General features: G+C 49.4%; 2 protein-coding genes across 6 annotated transcripts in view; both read left to right on the top strand.

Moving 5' to 3' along the window:
- Positions 1-3862, top strand: part of LOC144133590 (uncharacterized) — a 126055-nt gene extending 122193 nt beyond the window's left edge. For all 5 annotated transcript variants that reach the window (XM_077666785.1, XM_077666786.1, XM_077666788.1 and 2 more), the window contains 5 exons: positions 339-398; positions 508-544; positions 1762-1874; positions 2018-2227; positions 3454-3862. In XM_077666785.1, coding sequence (XP_077522911.1) covers positions 339-398; positions 508-544; positions 1762-1874; positions 2018-2227; positions 3454-3662 — 629 coding nt within the window. In that variant the 3' untranslated portion in view covers positions 3663-3862. The remainder of the gene's footprint in view (positions 1-338; positions 399-507; positions 545-1761; positions 1875-2017; positions 2228-3453) is intronic.
- Positions 3863-9129: 5267 nt separating this feature from the next.
- LOC144135554 (uncharacterized) lies at positions 9130-20407 on the top strand. Its single transcript, XM_077668198.1, has 4 exons — positions 9130-9243; positions 10896-11059; positions 16116-16343; positions 19698-20407. The coding sequence occupies exons 2-4, from the start codon at positions 10915-10917 to the stop codon at positions 19892-19894; spliced, it is 570 nt and encodes a 189-aa protein (XP_077524324.1). The 5' UTR covers positions 9130-9243; positions 10896-10914; the 3' UTR covers positions 19895-20407.
- Positions 20408-20857: the final 450 nt, after the last annotated feature.

The raw sequence follows: 20857 nt of genomic DNA, 5'->3' as shown, positions 1-20857 counted from the left end.
TCATGGCCCTTATAAGTGCTAACGACTATGGCATCGCACTTGGTCATCGCAGGGTGTTAACTTTCATTTTAGTCCTTTGTGGAGTGCCGTGTGCTACATGGGGCGATGATGAGGAAAGGAACTGCGCAGTGAATGCCCACTATCGGCGTACACGTGGGGGAAAGGATGGAAATGGAGATGAAAGGGCCGAGAGGGGAACAGTCGGCCAATACGGGAAGGCTGTGGAACAATGTCCACCACCCGGGGTTCTTCAGCGTGCTCTGGCAACGTAGGCTACACATGTTCCTATGCACCTCGCTTCTCCTAATGTGCCTTCTAATGCCTCCCTCCCGTCTCAGATCACCTCGTATGGGGCGCACTACGGCGCATGAAGGAGAGCCAGAGTTGGGCAAGGATTGGTAAGAGAATTTTGCCACCAATTTCTGCTCTTTTTTTTTTTTTGCAGAAGAGTCTACGTAGAGTATAGGCCGATTCTGTTCAGCGCAACCCTCTTCCTTCCCTGCGCAGGTAGCCTCCTCAGAGAAGAAAAAATGGGCCATGAAAGGTGCGTAGCTTCAACTACCCAGGAACACTGAGTGTGCCTGATAAGTCGCACGCCAGCAGCGCTTGATGTCGACCACCACAATTAGGATAAGAATAATATTAAACTACATATTTATCCCTATTACAAATCAAAGCATTTTTGAACGGTGTTGTTATCCTGTAAATCACAGTATAAACTTCCATTTCAACGTAACACATGCCATTTCCGCAAGCAATAAAAAGTTGGAGCTTTCGACTCAACACATATAGAGAAATCTGAGGAAACACCAGCTTCGCCTCACGAGTCTGCCTTTTTTTTCTGTATTGCATATAAATAGTCCCGAAAAGAAAAATCTAAGCATGCTTGCGTCACAAAACGCCAGAGACAATAATAATAATAATAATTGGTTTTTTGGTGGAAAGGAAATGGCGCAGTATCTGTCTCATACATCGTTGGACACCTGAACCGCGCCGTAAGGGAAGGGATAAAGGAGGGAGTGAAAGAAGAGAGGAACAAATAAGTGCCGTAGTGGAGGGCTCCGGAATAATTTCGACCACCTGGGGATCTTTAACGTGCACTGACATCGCACAGCACACGGGCGCCTTAGCGGCGTACTTCCAGAGACAACACGAGAGTCTGACGCCGTAGAATTAACGGGTTAATGGCCTCATATGCAGAATTTGTCATTCTCTACTGAACATTCATAGATACCTGAGTCCTCATAGCAATCCTGGAGCAGTGATACAGCGATTAAGCGATGCGCCACTCCACTGCGATGGCAGGTGCTGCCATCGGTGGAATTTGTGCGAGTGAGGTCGCTCTCCCCGAGCAGCCTCTAGCGACCAATGGCTAATTCGACTGCTATGCTATGCGCCACGGTGGTCAGTTTGCTCGCAGTCCGATGGGCAGGTCACGTGACCTGGGTGGTCCAACTAGGTTGGTTCTTCGGGGAATTTTTGCTCACAATGCCGACGACGACAACGTCGGATTTTCTGCAACGCTTTCGCTTTAATACGCCGTTTAAGTTTTTCAAGTGTGGCCCTCGATCAGAATATAATTTGATTGGTGCACTTACGTTACCCAACGCTGGCCTTCCTGGCCGGGATGTCTACGCCTTCTAATCAGCTGCTTCACTCGAGGCGGAATCACAAAGGCGATGCGTTAGGGACAACCCTACCTTTTTGTAACGCCGTCTGTTGGGTGCAAGGCTTTTTAGCGTTAGGCCCCGATATTTGCAGACCCTCGGAGACACCGGTGTCGTTCCTGATCTGCATGGCAGCATCGGCGTTCTTGGCGACCTTATTGCTGGTCGCCAGCATGGCATACTTCAGGCAAAGGTATTCGCAACCAGGTGGGCCTCCTCACTCGCGCATCCATTAGACAAGGCGCATTGTGCCAGTAGCTGAGCAAAAAAAAAAGCAGGCTACGGCGAAGTGGCTAGGGGCGATTCTATCGCGAGTGACCGACGTTGGTGCAATGTTCTCTCTCGGAAAGTGTGCTCGGCTCCACGCTTCCGGAAGTGCGACGCTCCCCAGGAGCAGCCGAAGCCGCACTGGCGGGAAAGGCCCAGCTTGCAGTGGTACTACTTGAACACCAGCTTCGGCCAGCACTGCCTCCAGTGGAGCGCCGACACGCTGCCCTGCCTCAACGGGTCGCGCCTGCACTTCGCCAGCCTCGAAGAGTGCCGCCAAGAGTGCGAGACCGGTGAGGCCATCTCTTCTTCGCCCTCATCGCGCATGTCGGCGCATTGCGCACTTTTTTGGGGGGAAAGCTTCACTACGCTGTAGTAGAGCCGATTTCGCCGTGCGTGGCCGGTTGACCTTCAAGTGAGCCAGAGGTCAAGTGTGGCTATAGGCCTTGCCTTATGTGGTCCACCATGTTGTCGCACCACTTGACCTCTGACCTTTCGATTCGCCTGTAGAGGGTGGCAGAATAGGCCGCAGCGTTCACTGGGTGCGCAACCTCTCGATATCAACCATTAATTTAACTGCCACCTGCCAGGGTGGCAGGGTGGGCGCGCTGCTTATCCAGTGTGCGGAACGCACTCAACGTTACAGACGCCAAGCCGCGTCTACTTGCCCGATACATCACAGCTTTCGCTTTCTAACCAGGTTCAGCAGTAGTTAAACCGCGGCTAATTTTTTTTATCCGCAGCGTCGACTTAATCCGCTGCGGAATATTATTCCGTAGTCGGCACTCTCCCTCCACCATCCCTCCTCCTTTCCGCCCTGCGTCATCAGCGATTCTTCGATGGTATTCCGAGGTGCAATAACAGAGGTTATTGGGAACTGTGCTGGCAACATAGAACTTTGAAAACGAACTCTACAGCTTCTCTCGGTTTCGCTGTTCGTGTTAATCTGTACTTGTTCCTTGCATGTTTTAGGCGCAGTTGACAGTGATTATGAAGCAGCAGAGCTTCCCGCCAGTCTACTTCTGCTGCCCTTGATCTGTCGGCGCCAGCTGATTGGCTTCAACTCGAAGGGCCGCAGACCGCAAACAAACGATATGATTTGTTTCGCGGGCGTAAAGGGAGGCCTTACGTTTGAGTGGAACACAATTCAATGTGACTTCGAATGTTGTCCGAGAAGTCACTCGGCCTTTCCGCACGCATCGAGAGTGGCGTCGAGGTGCCAAGTATTGTGACGTCGCCGAAGCTAGCGGTTGCTCACAGGAGCAACGCCGACGTCATCAGTATTGTGGTAGCCCAGGCTGGCCTGTCGACCGTGGCGTCGAGGTCAGCGCTGGCGCCCACTGAGACCGAAACTACCTCCACAAAATCATTTGTAATTAATTAATAACGCTGCGCACTGGTGTTTTGAGCTCATTGTCATTACCATGCCCTATAGGTCCGTAGGCCTCTTTCAAGGCAAAAAGCCCAGGAAGTTTGTGTTGGTGCCCTTCTTGAAGAGCTCCTCCTGACATCCGCGCAGCCGTTCCGGGTCGGTGGTGCGACGCCACCGTGTACGAGGGAATGGTGGACTGCGGCCTCAAGCGCACCGGCGGGGAGGCCGTCGTCAACGGCTCCCTGTGGTGGTACTACGACGTGCTCCTCGGCTCGTGCCACGACTGGACCGACATCTGCATCGAGCCCTGGAAGAACAGCCTCGACCAATGCGCCGCCGACTGCCTCCTCATGTGATCCACAAGCAGTACGCGCTTGGAGCTTCTCTCCGACGGGCCTGGCACATATACATTTGTCATATCGTAGTCCCCAAACATTGCGATATTTTCATAACACGTCTGACACTGCCCGACTTTGATAGGTAAGAAATATACAGTCTACTTCAAGCCATACTATCTCGGCACTTTCTCTGAGAGCACAATAAACAATTGAACGTATTACGTTTCACTGGGAGTGCATTGCGGGGAACTCAAGATGACCGCTAATATACTCAATAAGCTGCAAATTGTAATTAGTTAACGTAACTCTGATGTCCGCGTTATCAGTCTTGTATTCTTTTCTCAGCTGCACGGCGGAAATTTCCTGGGCTTAAATACTGTCACCTTCGTTGCGGCGGCGTGGGCTTCGTCGTACGTCCTCCCCGGGAAGGGGCTCTCTCCACACAGTGCCCTGTGTGACCGTGTGATCCAAGGCCGGTATAACAGATTCTAACATATAATTAACATATAGTTAACATATGACCTCAACTGAAAAAACACCGGAGTTAAGCGGCAATTAACATCAATAAAAGACATGTATGTGATCACTAGATGTACCACAATCAAAAGTCGACCAATTCACTACAGTAACACAAGGACTGGTGAAATTTAAATCTAACAAAGATATGGTTGGTGCGCGAAACTCTACTTCAGATGATGAATCAGTAAGCCAATCCCAAAGGCGTGTGTCAAAATCGCTGGCCGAGAGAACAGACTTCTGGCAATCAACTAGGAAAAGAGTAAAGCCACGGTCTATAGTAGAGGACTGAAAAGCAATCTTAGCCCGGTGACAAAATTTTCAAGAAACTAATATGAGTAACCCTCCTCCGCTTGCCTGTCGATCTTGTCGAAATGAATAGTTTTGTAAATGGAAATTTCTTGCAAAGTAATCATGCCTGGATTATGTCGGGATGAAAGGTAATCTGTTGAAGCTGAAAGAAGTGAACGAGAGTTCCACTGGGGAACCCTTAACACCCCTTTGGTTGTGAAATCCGGGAAGCAGCAACTGCCTGCTCAAAAATATTTCCCTTTGGCTTAGAGCCAAGCTAACGCTGCTTTGATTTCGGCTGAGTATGTGGAGAAGACGGGTTAGACATGGGGGATCCACTGCGTTTGAGGATTCGCGTATCTGAATCCACCATCTCTGCATAATGAATGATTTGAACATCATCCGAATCACCGAACCCATGAATAAGAGAAGCAGCAGTAATTTGTTCCTGGGGCTGAGAGCAATCCCGAGGAATGTTGGGTCGTTAAAAGGATACAGAGGCAGTTTAACAATGAGCTAACCTTCTAGGGTTCCGAAGTAGACTCACTGCTGATCATGTCTGTGAGGTTATCTTTCCGATTTTGGCTAAGACACAGGCGCAATCACCAAATGAAAGCGCGGCGTTCAAATCTGCCGCGTCCCGAGTGAGCGCAGGGGAGGGGAACAGCGGAGAGGGAAACCTCGTCCATATCGGCCAACGTGACGTCACCTTGAGGAGCCGGGGATGCTTTGAACCAGCCGAGCGAGCTTATTTCTTGCGCTCTGTGCGTTGTTCCTCGTGCTGCGTGCGTTGCGGACGTACAAAACCTATCATACGAGTTCCAGCACACAAAGTTAGAAACACGAGGTACTGCTCTGCGTTCGGGTGCACGAGCAACTATTGCCGCGACTTCGTCGCCTTCTACTGTTTCCCACAAATTAAAAGCTCGCAGCGCAGTAGGTCACTGCTCTCAAGAGGAAGAATTTCAAACCGGCCAAAGCAAGCGTACTCTGCTCGAAGCACTTTCGTCAGAGCGGCTGCATTGCAGAGCTTGTACCCATCTATGGGGCTTTCTGTCAAGGAGGCACGGCTGAACCGCGACATCATTTCTTGAATTTTCTCGCGTATGAGATCCGTGTTACCATCGCCAAGAAGTCTCTCTGCTAAAAGAGGAAAAAGGGGTAAACGCTGCTACTCCCGATTCTAATTTCATTGCTTTATGACAGTTCAGGTCTCCTTGTGTGTGCAGCTTTGCGTTGAGTGCACCCCGTGATGGGACGAACAGACAGCTTCAGCGCGTGGGTGCTCTTCCGTGTCTTCTTTTTTACTCAGGGGGACACACTACATTCCACTGTGCTAATCGTTCCGTAATCCATTACAGGCACGATTATTCGCATGCGGACCGACAATTCTTTTTAGAAGAGCCCACTGATGTGTCGGCGACTCGAGGTCGTGTGGGCTCTAAGAGATGCTTTCCCGCATGGCACGTGCCTGACATGCTCTTGGGGCCCCTGTAGAAGCTTTATAGAGGCTCGGGCATGTGTCGCTCTCTTCAGCACAGGCGCGGCCAGAACTCATGGGGCGTGCTGAGCAGTGTTCGGTTCGACGCGTCCAAGCAAGCAAGCATCGAAATTGTTGATATGCAGCATCTTTTCCACCCGTTGCTGCCTAGCCTCGTCACTAATAACAGCTACGCGATTAAAATGAAGACGTTCGACAGAGGTGTCTCTGGTTTCGGTTGCAAATTTAAAAGCTAAATGTACTCCAACCACGTTCTTGTAAGAAAACACGACGTTACTCGGTTTATTCGTCAAGCTGTTACTGCGTGCGAGTTGCAGCTTTGCTTTTAAACACGCATACAGTTGACCGCCAGGTCACTGACCTGAAACTGCGCATTTAGGAAGAGGGTGTGGTTGCGAGGGAGCGATTATTATTTGCCGGCGTCTGCTGAACATGCCTTAACTGAAGCAGCAGCCTTGTGCGTGGATTTGGCTTGGTCTCCATCAAAACAGTTCCGCCTAAGTCACAAGCCTCGCAGCGCTTGGCCACTGCGCTTCGCTCACTTGGACGTCACCTTCGTGCTGCTTCATTCTTTCTGTGAACTGACAACGCTGCGCACCCAGAACAGGGTATTTTGTACACAACGCCTTGGGCCTTTTCTTTAGAAGGCGCTCTTCCGGGAGAGGCAAGAGGCATCCGATGGCGGTAACCGGCCTGAGTATTGTTCACACCGCTTCTTTTCCGAGAATAAGAGCCGAGGTTTTCCTGACGCCTTTTACGCGTGGAATGCATACGCGTCTTTCCCGCTGTCGTATGCTTGGGCTAGGCGTAGAATTGTTTCGGGTGCGTCTTTTTTTATTTCAGATGATATGTGGAACGAACCAACTGGGGCATCCTTTTCTTTGGACGTCAGCGAAAAAATAGTCGCCATAATCGCTTTTACAACACCGCGGAAAGTTGATACCTGCACGGAACGCCGCGCCGGACCCATGTCGGCAGCTTCTCCTGTCCTCAATGTGACGTCATGACCTCTTGACCAATCACAGGTGGCGGCACGACCCACGATGTGCCCCGCGGCGCCGGCCGCATATTTCTGCTAAAAACGGGAATTCGCGCTTGTTTTTGCTAAATTTTGGTGCTATATTCGTATACGCAGCATAAAAAACTGTAGGACGCCCCTGCGAGCCCGATTTTCACAAAAAAATGCTTCAGTGTCCCTTTAACGAAGGCATGGCTGCCACGGGACACGTCGTTCGAATTCGCAAGGGCTGCGTAGTATGCGTTGCCAGAGCGTTAGATATGCACTCTGTGACGGTGTATACCATCTTGTCAGCCATTTTAGCCATAGGGGCTTCCACAGCAGTCATTAGAGCCCGAGATATAGATGAATATAGTGCGACTCCTGAGAGAACTGACACACCTACATAGCCGTGAGCTCTCTCTTTAATTTCTGCTATTACTTCACGCCGCAAAAAAAAAAAAACGTTTTCGGTCGATTATTTTAAGAATTTGTGATTCATGAGCCCGAGAAGGACAATGTGAGGAATTTGCCGTACAAGCTCCACCACAAATGCAACACTTTGTGGTTTAGTTCTGAGCACAAATTTGATGGATGGTCATTGGCGCATTTGCAACACCGCAAGGTAGACTTGCAACCACCAGCACTATGGCCATAGCGCCAGAAACTGCACTGCAGTTGCTTAGACGGAAGGGGATCTACACGGAAGATTAGAGGCCATGCTTTTATTTCTGAGGGGCAGGCAGTACCCGCAAAAGTGGCAACAACCGATTCCGTTGGCACCTGCACACTGTTCTCCTCCCGGCTACAGCGATATACAGCAACAGCACCTGCCGCGGAGAGAAGGTCGAGAGTCTCAGCTGGCGACAAGCAAGAGTCTAAACCACAGGACAGTCCTTTTGTGCAGGCCAAATGAGAAGGAATGAAGCTGCTTACCGGAAGGCCGTTTAGGAGATCCTTTACGCAAGAGAGGTCTGGTGAACGGCACAGAATCCCTCCGGGTCCAAACTGCCTTAACTGAGTATTTGCCTCATAGCGACAAGTGGCTCCCTGGAGAGCAACTCGAACGGTCCCTGGGTTGCTCATTTTGATGGTACCACCATCCTTTGGCACCAGCGCCTTTGTAATGCTGCGGATGCCGGAGCGTTGAAAAGCTTCCAGAGGAATCTCATGAGGCGATAGGGAGGCCCACTAGGAGGAGCTCCCCTGGCCGGGAGACTGCGTGGACATTATCTCGGATTTACGAACTACACGCTTCCGTTGTCGACATAAGCCAAAGGGCGCAAATGCGCAGGAAAAAAAAAAACAAAAACAGTGCCAGCCCGCCAATACTTAGCCGATCCCGGAGTAGGCTTCGCGCAGGACCTCTTCTTCTCTACCTTTGCATGCGCCTTCTGCACCGCGGAAGCGAACAAAAATTTTTCTTCTTTGCAACTTGATATCGTAGGGAGATTTCACTCTGTCGGTAGGCACATGCTTGTTTGGCGAACGGCGCTCCTTATTTTTTTTTTTTTTTGCTGCATTGTTAGGTGCTTCTACAATATAAGCTTAAAGGCACCGAGCTTCGAACTTCCAGTTAGCTGCAAATACTGAAGAAGAAAAAATTGCAGGAAAGGCGTGGACGAAAGGACACGCACATTCTTCTTCTTCTTCTTCTTCTTCTTCTTCTTCTTCTTCTTCTTCTTCTTCTTCTTCTTCTTCTTCTTCTTCTTCTTCTTCTTCTTCTTCTTCTTCTTCTTCTTCTTCTTCACCCCCCCCCCACACACACACATAGGAACACACATAGCGCAGTGTCTTCGTCTTCGTTTTTACTGCGCAGTATTTTTTTTTTTGCAATACAAGGCCACGTGGTCCACATGTCACGAATGAAACATCCGCGTTATCGCCAGTCTGCGCCGACGTCAGGTTCAGGTACTCAAAGCTGCAGCATTGGTTGCAACTATGTTTTGGGAAAACAGTTACTGTTTACCAGTAATCAATTACAGAAAGTAATAGTATTACCAGAACGTTACCGTCTAAAAAAGAAATCGATGAAGTACAAAATTACAAAAATAGTTTATTACAAGTAATAAATTACTTCTAAGGCGTTACGTAGAACTCTATTAAAGATGAAAGTTCGCAGGCAAGATTGACAGTTACATTTTTCTTCTTTTTTTGTTTTCTTTTTTTTCAGTTTTTTCTATTCTTCAGAGGCTATCGCTGAACAAAAGAAGAGGAGAAGAAAAAACATCGTCATTAGGTCATCGTGTGCCACGGCTGCAAAAGCCTCAGATCAAGACTCTCAGTTTATCAAAGTAAGGTGCCTTCGTGCGCTGTTCATTTCTACGCTCCCAATGCTATTGTGGTTGCTCCGATAACTTCGAATCCCTAGCACTATTTCGCAATGTTTAGCAAAAAGAGGCTTCGCTTTTTGGCCGCCTATAGCATGACGCACAGCGGTTTTCAGCAGTTTTACGTAGTCGTTGTGATCGCTCGTCTACCGCCGGATAGTGGTTTCGCTAGTTGTCGTCATTGGCGTCTAGTTACTTGTCGGAAAGAGGAATTCTGTTGCAGAAATACGCCTCTTCCATCACGCGAACCTTCAAAAAGCGCTCCTCAGAAATCCGGAAACGTACGCACATGATTATCTTAGAGGCTTCGTTATCTTGAGATAGAAATTTTGTGTGTGTGTGTGTGTGTTTATTTATATACAGGCGTATAATAACCTAAAGCGAGGTGCAGATATGCCTTCTGCCATATACTATTAAGTTCTCATGGCGCAGCATTCTCGTGGTGGATTCAGCCCTCTGTAACACATTCGCATAGAACGTAGCTAGCGCCTCTTTTTTTTTTCTCTATATTTTCTCGAGAAACTCCACTTTTTCGATGAATTGTAAGGAATATTCAGCTCCTCGGTGTGAACAACGATCATCTAAGCGTATCTCCTCTTAAAAACTGTTTTGTAATCACGTCCGAACGAAGCGGAGGCATTCCTCTTAATGAAGAACACAACTGACCAAGTAGTCGAATTCACGCCTTCACAGTTCCAATCAGTACTGCCGGCACAATGCTGCGCAGAAATTATCGGGGCCTTATTTGGAAGTTTGGAACTTTTAGATAAGAAGGCTGTGTCATTTGTCGGCACTCTAGAGCAAATAATCGAAGCTATTTCTTCAGCGCAGACAGGTGTTGATTCCTAACCGGCAATTGTGCGAAACGTGCGACCTGGCTTTGTATGGCAGGTTATGCTTTACATGTGCAAGAACCTACGAAGAGACAAACATGAGACGAATAGTGTGGAAGAATGCATCCAGATAGAATGTTGCGAAACAGCGCCCAGAAATGTTTCTCATTAAAACTGAAACTGCCAGCTTAAGTGCGTACGCTTTTTTCCTTGCCCTTTTTCAAGCGTTGAGAAACATGTCGGACACTACAGCCACGTAGAGCAGAACATCAGCTGAGCACATCCGCTCTTGAACAATGAGAGGATCATTCAGCGCAAGGCAGAGAGATCGGCCTGGGGGGACATTATTTGTCCAGCTGATTCGCACCAAGCAAGCGGAAAATAAAGAGGGTGGCGGCCTGTACAGAAGCATGATGCGAATATATGCAAGCACATCAGTAACGCGCCCAATCACAACGCTGAGTCGAGAACATGAAGTCGAGACGAATCGAAGGAATGCTCGCGTTGCGTGGAGAGCTTTCCAAGTGCCCAAGCTGTACTGTGGACTATGAGGTACGCTGCAGCCGAGTGCTGTGGATTAATTTCCTCTTTTTTCATGCGCATAAGTATCAGCGAACGGCCGTGACTGGTTCTTTTTTTCCGTCAAGAAACACTCACCACAGCTGCCCTTGTGCAGCTAATCGAACGCGGCAAAGTGGATTAAACGTTTCACGTGGAATCCCGTCAGTCTTGCTCAAATGCAGCCTGTGTGTTCACCTTCCTTTGGCGCATTCATGTTGCCAGGCTCACGCCCCGTGGCCAGATGATGGCGTCATCGCCCCGTGATCAACCGCGCCCTTTGCCTCACGGCATGAGGCGTAAATGGATGATTGGACTCGTCGGCGTGGCGCTTGTGTTGGCCGCATCCATCGTCTGGGCCCAGAGCTACCAAAACTTACAGACGGCAGGCGAGTATTGAACTGCAGCAATTTTGCACGGAGGTTGGCGAACCATTCGGAAACTGCGGAGCCGTTGAACAGGTGAACAGCGATCCCACTGGGCAAATGCGAGGTTTCTCTACTCTTCTACATCTTTTAACTATTTTCAACGCGCTACAAGAACGCAAGTGTGGGCTATCTGACGGCAAAAAATAAAAGTTTGGTTGTAGCAGGCACTACCTGTTATAGACTGCACTGAAGTTCCGACACGCGGGCTGGAAGGATTCTGGTTCACAACGTGGTTTCCTTTTATCCAATTTCAATTTCTTCCAACGCATGGCTCCCTTTTATCCCTGTAACGCTGCTCAAGAAACTGCAGTCATTGGCTACAAAACGGCCTCCACTTTTCGTAATGTGTTATATAGTTGCCCAGACAGGCTAGTCATGCTCCAATATCGGTGCTATACCGAACTTTCCCTCTGCTGTGGGTGCCGCAGGCCTGCTGTTCGACGGCACTGGAGCAGGTCTGGCGTATCTAAGGAAAGGCAGGTAATCATCGACTAGTGCACACGTTGCGTCTGTGCTTTGTTCTTTAAAGGCGCTTGTGAACGCACCCACCCTCCACTCTCCCAATCTTGCTAAGAACGCGTGCACTACGCAATGCGTGCAGATGAAAATGAAAATTGGTGTTGGGGGAAACGAAATGGCGCAGTATCTGTCTGACATATCGGTGGACACCCGAACCACGCCGTAAGAGTAGAGAGGAAGTTGGGAGTGAAAGAAGAAAGGAGAAAGAGGTGCCGTAGTGGAGCAGGGCTTCCGAATAATTTCGACCACCCGGGTGGTGGTGGTGGTGAAAAACGTTTATTTTGCTCTATTTACATATGGATTTAGCGGTTCTTCAGATGGCTTCTTCCATTTTGATATCCAGGGTTGGTGCCCAGGGCCCCACTGAGGGTAGCTGCCGTGCGAGCACGCCTTACTAGCTCTTGCTGGACTTTCAGGGCGTCGCTGGAAAGCATCCTCTCCCACTGTTAATAGCAGTAATAATAATTGGTTTTTGGGGAAAGGAAATGGCGTAGTATCCGTCTCATATAACGGCGGACACCGGAACTGCGCCGTAAGGGAAGGGATTAAAGAAAACCCGAGTGCGGAACAGTTTATCCCATTGTTTCGCACTCGGGTTTTCTATTATCATTATTTCTTTTGCTTTTTTGCAGGCCCACGTGATATGGTATAGCATGGACTTGCCCCCCACCAGGGGAATGTGTTCTCATATTGGGTAGGGTAAATTTTGTTTAGTATGTATAAGTTCGGGTATGTCCCCGTTTGTAGTTGCCGCCAGATTACGGCTTCTTCTCTGTCGAGTTGTTTGTCTGGTGCCGGATATCTCATTCTGGCGCCCTTGAAGTAGTTTAGCGTGTCCGCGTATGTTTGGCCTACCGGTTCTGGGTCCTCTACGGCGGCAGTGTTTTTGGACGCCCGGTTTGTTGCGTACCCTCGAGCTATCCTATCTGCCTCCAGATTTCCCTCGACACTCGTGTGTACCGGTATCCAAACTATCGCGTGTTTGCTTTGTCTGCCTGTGAGTCGGCTGTTAAACCGGAGAATGTTCAGCGCTTTGCGGCTGATCCTCCAGTTCATGTAATTCCGGCATGCTGCTTGCGAGTCTGTTAGAATCGTTAGGGATTTGCCTAGTCGATAGGCCTCCACTGCCGCTAGAGCTACAGCCGCTTCCTCGGGTTCAACTGCCGTGCAGTTCCGTATTGACGCGCTGGTGATTTCCCTGAGGTCCGAGCCAATCACCGTCGCCATTTTATGCTTATTGCCTTCTTCCCTTTGACGGTGCATGTTGCGGCGGCGTCAACATACACTGTTTCGTTCCGGGTGGCCAGTGTCCTTTGCACGTATTCTGCCCTCGCCTCCCTGCGTGCCTTGTGCAGGTTCTGGTCCATATTTCTGGTTATTGGCGCTACACTGATGGTGCGGGATCTTTAACGTGCACTGACATCGCACAGCACGCGGGCGCCTATGCGTTTTGCCTCCATCGAGACGCCGCGCATGTTGTGAGGCCCCACAGCTCGAGCACAAGGTGGTGGACCTCAGACACGCGAGCCCTGGACTGTGTGCGATCGCTGCGTCCCCAGTTTATGCCCTCTGCTCCTTTCACTAGTGCCTCAGTTCAGACCCAGGGCGTGAGCAGTGCGTTCCTTGCTGCCTTCAAACTAGGAGGCCTCATGAAGGCAAAAGCCTTTAATGGCTCATATATACTCATGGCCATGGATCTGTCGGGCGTCCGTTACATCCAGCAACTAAAACCTTACTTGCCTCATCAGTGTGCGCAGGATTTGAGCGTCCTCAGAAACTGTCCGCCTCACTTGTCAGTCAAGTGACGTCATCAGTGCTGTGAATAAAATAAAACCAGGGGTCTAGGCTGGGAATCGCACCAGGCCCTTTGTCGTCCGAGACGGAGACGCTTCCACTCCGCCACGACGGCGCTTTATGGCGACAGCAAGTGTTTCGCCTTAACGCACGTGACTTAAGTGCTCCCCTAATTCTTTTTCTTCATGCAACGGCAGCCGCAGGGAGGAAGCAGAAGGCACTATGTGAAGCAATTTAAAAAGTTTCTTCACCGAAACATTAAAAGAGGCCCAGAGCCTGATGATCTTGGGTAGTATAGCTGCTGACCTAACGGATGCCTCAGGGAAGGCTGCCAGGGGTTTTTATCCATTACGCTTTCCGTGGTATAGCAATATCTCCTTCTGCATATTAATGCCGGGCATATACCGCAAAGCAACGCTTACCAGTCCGCGTCACTCAGTGACGTACGAGCCACGTGCCAGTAATCGATGAGGTGCTGCGGGAGCTACTATGCGTCTGCTACAGACACGTGCTTTTCGAAAGGGGCACTGCACAATGGCCAAATTTTGTGTAGCCACAGCGTTCAGGGTAACTCTATTTCGTAATTTATAAATAAGTTACACGGTTATTGCCGGCGGCTAGCTGCAATGACTCCAACCATGCGCCTCCAACCATGCGCTTAACTCTGACAGTTAAAAAGTTAACTGTTACAAATTAGGTAAGCAGCTGGTTAACACAATTCGCCTAAATGCACGCGCCCGATACATTGTGCCAGGTTTTGTGTTTTCTTTGAGCACTTGTGGTTGAGTGCGTGTGTTACCACAACTTTGCTTTTTGCATCCGGCGCTGGAATAATTTCGACCACCTATACCGGAGCCCTCCACTACGGCACCTCTTTCTTACTTTCTTCTTTCACTCCCTCCTTTATCCCTTCCCTTACGGCACGGTTCATTTCATTATCCGGCGCTGCACATGCATGTCGTCCACTCGTAGCAGACGGAGTAACCAATGCGTCATCATCAGCATCATTACCACCACATTTTGTGCCTCTTGCGACAGCCGCGCCGCGGGAACGGTTTCAGTTTTTTTTTTTTCGCGTACTGAAATTTTTGCACGTGCACTCTAAGAACGCGAATTACCCGACATGGGAGTAAAAAGGAAGTCTTCTAGCGCACTCCCTTTTAAGTGCACGATGTGCTGCCCAAGCCCTGGGAGTATTGCTGTCATTAAAATAAAGAGAACACCTAATGTCGGAAATGGGAGCAAATTCCTCCTTCAAAGCATGCGACGCTGTAGCAGTCACGAAGCTTTTATCCAAGGTTTCAGTCTTCTTATTTCCAAAATGCAGGCAGAGCAGCGCAAAGAACACGCACGACTGAAGAGAGACAAACACACGCGCCGAAGATGCTTCGCCTCTTTCAGAAAACCTTGTTGGGCTAGTTGGTAAGCCATGATCTCAGAAGAACCAGCGCAAAAAGAGCAACGGCGCTTCTGTACGTGTCGGCCTCCTTTTTTTTTCGTTGTTTTTTTTTTGCGCTGGTTATTCTGCGTTCGCCTCTTTGTAATGTTAATCAACGGAGCCAAACTGCCACCCTTCATCCTTATTTGCTGCCCCCCGGTGCTGCGTTTAATAGCCTCCACCGACTGCGAGCGGCATATCAGATCACTACACTCTGCTGTAGGAGTATGCCTCCGTTGCCAAGAGTGAGCATCTCGCGTATTTGGGGATCCAAGTCTACCTACCTCCTGTCCCTAGAAAGGGAAGGCAGCTTACCCCTTTTCATTCCCATTTAGGGAAATTCATGTTTAGGCTGTAGTAGGTACGGACTTTCCTTAGCTCTTCTAGACTCAGGCAGTCAGGTCGACGCATTTGCAAACTACATTTTCAGTCGTATACCACAGATAACACCAGTGGCTCTTTGGTCGTCGCCATAATTATCATTGTATTTCTCTCGAATGTCTAACCAGGCCAAAAACGACGCTAATATTTAACGTCCTGTAGGCAGTTGTCACCTGGCAGAGTGAGCCAGAAGGTACGCGCAGTAATACAAAAATTGCTGCGTTTGCGAAAAAAAAAATTGGATGTCTTCCAACGTACTCTCATGACAGCAACCGAATGAAAGGCATTTTGTTCCAACACCCGTCCGCTAGTCGCCTAAGCTTCAAGCAGGCAAACTGTGTGCAGGTCTCATCCTCGCACAACCAACTCTGCTCCGGCCAAATAACGTTAGGGCTGAGCCCCTGTGACGGGTCAGCGTAGTGCGAGTCAGCAAACCATGAATTAACCTAACCTGTGCTTTATTTTGTAGCGATAGCTACATCACGGTAGCATTTCGAGCCTTCAGCGTGGCTGTCATGTGGTTGTCATGTGGCTGTCACGTGGTGCCACGCTGTCACGTGGTTGGTCACGTGGTGCGGAGCAGCTGCCAGCGGCGCGGCTCCGTGGCTGATCACGTGGTTGGTCACGTGACCAACTTCAACTCGGCCAGCTGTACCTATCGCGTCACTCCAGCTTTAACCATAGCTAAACCACCGCCAATTTTTTTAATCAGATGAAGCGGAGACAGCCTACTCGCCTCAAGGTGTTAGCCTCTACAGCCTCTTTTGAATAGCGCGTGACTCAGAGCTGTGTCATGAATTTTTTTATCTAAGAGACACGGGGGGCGATTTTAAGCTGGCCTGTATTTGATTTCTTTATTTTATTTATTGATTCCCCCCGCTGCAGGGAGCCGCTGCAAAGTGCCGGCGCTTCGTGCCTGCTTGCCGACGTCGGTGGCAGCGGGCCACAACGCCAGCGCCGACTCCTCGGCCCGGTTGGCGGCGGCGCCCTGGTTCTACGTGCGCAGTCGGCGCAAGGGCCACTGCCTGCAGTGGAACGCCGACCTCGTCTGCCTGGGCCGCTCGCTGCTGCACTTCAGAACCGAGGCATTCTGCCACTCGTACTGCGAGAGAGGTCAGCCAAACCTCGCTGTGTAGGGAAGCTCAAGGCGCAATCTTGTTTACTGGTGGAAATTGCGGGGGGCCACCAATTTAAAACCAGTTGCATTGCCTAGTGGTCGCCTTTACTTGGGGAAAAATGGGTCTTTGACCGCATCTCGAGATGACCGAAACACATTAGCTGCGACATTATTTGTCTAAGCGGCCGTTGCTTACAAAGCCACCGTCTTCATATATGTGCTTACTTAATTTGCTACGCCCTATCCCTAGGTACAAAGAGAATAAATTGGCGGCAAAATGACAGACAACTAAACGCGTTGCACATAGAAATTCTCACTAGTGTAAAATTAATGAAATTACTGGACACACGGTTATAACAAAATTCACAGTAGTTTAACTTGGCTCACCCTGTAATTCGACGAAAAGCAAGGACGCTTGCTAAGCGCCAGAGGCTCGTCCATGGCAGCTCCACTTAAGGTCAAAGACCAACCCAAAGGTCACCCAAAGTCATATGTCAAAAGGCAGAGGTTAAAGGTCAACTAAAGGTCATGGTTCAAGGTCAGGCAGCAATGGTTCGACACCATAACTATGCCACATATGGTCATACACGGCTATCGTGGTTAAGTTGAAGGTCGTTCAAGGTCATTCTCCGGCCTATGCGACGACTGCTTTATCTAGCATAGTGAAGCTTTTCGCTGAAAAAGTGAATTTACTCATATCAGTAAAAGAGACAAAATAGTTGTACACAACTTAAAATCCGAGGAGACGAACTAACTCCAGAAGGGAAACAACATGCAGTCCAATTCATCGTGTACTGAACTACTCTCTGAATACAAATCTTAGGACTTGTGCAATCTGATTAACATTCCATGTCATCCACCGGACTTGAACAACATGGAATTCATCGGGACCTGCTGGAATTCCTTGAACAGACATTGAATTTTAAGGCGAAAGCCTTTAATGGCTCATACTTGCGGCCATGGCGTTGTCCGGTCCCGTCATTTCCGGTTTCGTGTCTCAAAGATGACTAAATTAACTCTGTAAGATCCATAATTTGAATGATGAACACAGAAGCGCCGACGCCAACTTGAGCAATAGATGTTTAAAGTGCACATAAAATCCGAGCGGTCATCTTTGGTTGACCTCAATGTGATGGCAATATTCCCGAATACATTCACCAAAATCTTCAGCAGCCGTTCGTCGCACTGCATTCTGATGGTGTCTTAGCATTTCTCTTAGCATATAGCTTACATGTTTTAGTCAAGATGGAGGCTAGCTTCGACAGTGGTTCGGAGCAATGACATATGCACCTTCAGTTGCATGCTGAAGGGCGCGGTTGAGGTGTCCACCGAGATGGAGAGATCTGAGCTCTACTGCGTCCTTTCCTTGCCTCGAAACACATGCTTTCGCATTCCTCCACGTAAGCAGGCTAATGCACTTGCGCTTCAGTCTACTGCTCATGCGTGTGACGTCATTGAATGGCGCCACCATCGTTCGAGAGGAGCGCTCACCAGGCAAACTGGCCAGACGCCTCATGAACGCCGACTAGCAAGGATGCCGCCTAAACTGCCTCCTGTGTCTACAGCAACCAAGCGTGCTCGCGCTAATGACCGACAGCGACACAAGCAGCAACACCGCGCTAAAAGCTTTCGCCTCACTGCACTGTAGGTCAACAACGAGACCCCCCCCCCCCCCCCCACTGAATTTTATTTTTAGCGCGACAGCGTTAAGGAGCTCGTGTCGCAGAAAAGCCGGTGTCGTCGGTGTCTTTGGCTGTGAGCGAAAAATGGCACATCTCGGTGGACACCTGAACCGCGACGTAAGGGAAGGGATCGGCGCGGTACGGGGGTCCAGCGAGAATTGTGAGACAGGCGTTATTTCGTTCACTTCGTTCACCAATTTTTATTTCGATTTCCTTCCCTTATGACCCGGTTCGGGTGTCCACCGAGATATGCGAGACAGGCGTCATTTCCTTAAATTGTCCAACGGGCCACGCGTCGCGCCGAACGCCCAGGCGTTGGCGTTCCTTGGGCTCCTTGGCAGCGCTGCAGCACGCTGTCGCGTCTCACCTTTGCCACTTCCAGCTCCTCGCGACCTATTATTATAAACTGCGGTTCCCTTCCAAGACTGCTGAACATTATTTTGGTTTTCTGTATAACAATTTTTACATCTGCCGTTCCCCATTAACTCTCATCCCCAACTGTTCCCTATCCAGGAATCTGAATACCTCCTGTAGACAGGCGTCCTCCAAATTTTTTTAATAAGGCCACAGGACGTACTAGAACCAATTTAGAAAGGTAAATAATAGTGATGTAAAGATCCCCAGGTCGAAATTATGTCGAAGGCCTCCACCACGGCACCTTTCTTCTCTCTTACTCCTTCATCTCTTCCCTCACGGCTCTGTTCGGATGTCCACCGAGATGTGTGAGTTACTGCGTCACTTCCTTTTCTCAAAACCAGTTGAGTATAAAGGACAGAGGCTGTATTTACGACAGGTTAGGACACTCGAAACCTCATCGGTCATGCAGGCATTGCGGAATCAAGGTGTAGAAGAGCCTTATGTAGCAGTACTGGAAGATATCTATAACTGAACCAGCTACCATACAGTCTTCCATAAAATAAGCAATAAATCTCGAGATCAGCAATGATCTCGCAAATGGTCTTCATCGCCTATCTACAGGAGGTATTCAGATTCCTGGATTGAGGACAGTTGGGGATGAGAGTTAATGGAGAACGGCAGATGTAAAAATTGTTATACAAAAAACCAAAATTATGTTCAGCAGTCTTGGAAGGGAACAGAAGTTTATAATTATAGGTGACGAGGTGCTGGAAATGGTAAGGGTATAAGTCTACTTAGGGCAAGTGACCGCAGGTCGGAATCCTGAGAGCGAAATAACTACAAGGATAAAAACGCGGTAGAGTGCATATTGGCAGGTTCGCTGAGATCATGAATGTCAGTTTACCAATATCTCTGAGAATAAAAGTACATAACAGCTGTATCTTACCGGTACTCAACTATAGGCCATAAACAGGGACGCTAACGAAAAGGGTTGAACTTTAATTGAGGGCCACACAGCGAGCTATGGAAAGGAAAATGGTTGGTGTAAAATTAACGGCCAGGAAACGGGTAGTGTGTGTGAGGGAATAATAATTGGCTTTTGAGGAAAGGAAATGGCGCAGCATTTGTCTCATATATCGTTGAACACCTGAACCGCGCCGTAAAGGGAAGGATAAAGGAGGAGGAGGAGGAGGAGGAGGAGGAGGGAGGGAGGGAGGGAGGGAGGGGGGCTGCTGCTGCTGCTTGCTTGCTTGCTTGCTTGCTGCTGCTGCTTGCTGAATTTGGTAATAACTGAGCATCCCCCGAACGCAGGTGTTCCGAGGCCCCGCTGCACAAAGCCAATAGACAGCGGCATGCTCCACTGCAGCAGCGAGGAGTACCACGAGGGTCGACGGACGGCGTGGTGGTACTACGACTCCCACCAGCGGGCCTGCGTCAAGTGGGGCAACGTGTGCCTGGAGAACACCTACGCCAGCCTGAGGGCCTGCGCCGCCGAGTGCCTCAGCTAGATCCGGCCGGATCAGTGGTGCCCCATGTGACTCTGTCCCGGTCAAGTCCAAGCTTCTGAGCTCGCGTGCACATTGCGTTGAATCGGGCAGTGAGGACCGAGGCGAACTCCACAAGGTGCCTGACCACCAGTGATTGGTCAATCTTTCCCGTTCATGTCACCTTCAAGCCGACTCTGACTTTTCAGCTAATGTGTGTTTTTATACAATACGTGCGGACCTTTCATCGGCACTTGACAAGCAGTCCCTGTTTCTCTCCAAAGTTTCCCTAACGCCGAATCGACTGCAATTTATAGGAATGAACGCGATACTTGAAAGCCGTGTTTTAAACCTTCAAATTCCTTTGAGAATGGTATGCTTTGGCAGCTGCATTGTGGCATCAACTCGGAGGCCTCAGAAAGCAGATCGATTATGCGAACGGTTTTGGTTCTCTTTGTAGTCACATTTGATCTGCTTCGCACAGGACTATTCCACTAAATAAATTTGTGTTGCTCGTGCACCAAACAGGTTTCAGAGAGCTGATCGACGTGAAAGGCCAGCTGGGCGACCAGCACTTCGACGTTGCATTTTAAGCAGTTCTGCACTTGTGCGCAGTATTTAGTAAAAAAATTCGAAGCTTGGCGCAGGCAGGTGCTGGCAGCCGGTTGGTCAGGAAATAAATCACCTCTTGATGGCGCTCATGTCGAGCGTAGTACTATCCACAGTCCCGTGTTGCTTTTAAACAGAGTTATTTGATCCAGGGATAAACGGAAATTCGATTCCAAATCGGGGCTGAACCCGTGGCCAGTTTTGTGGAGGTAAGCAGATGGGGGACCACCTAGAGACGGGACAGTATGCTATCGATGGCTCCCTGCAACTTCTATCTCCACTATAACCGAGTTTTGAGGAGCCCTGAGCGGTCCGCCTTAACGCCACAGAGGGCGTGAAGATCTGCGAACCTCCGAGTTTTGTACCATTTGGAGGGCT

Source organism: Amblyomma americanum, chromosome 5 (assembly GCF_052857255.1).
Source record: "Amblyomma americanum isolate KBUSLIRL-KWMA chromosome 5, ASM5285725v1, whole genome shotgun sequence".
Lineage (NCBI taxonomy): Eukaryota > Metazoa > Arthropoda > Arachnida > Ixodida > Ixodidae > Amblyomma > Amblyomma americanum.
The sequence above is the reverse complement of the archived record's forward strand: the minus strand, read 5'-3'. Positions and strand labels throughout refer to the sequence as shown.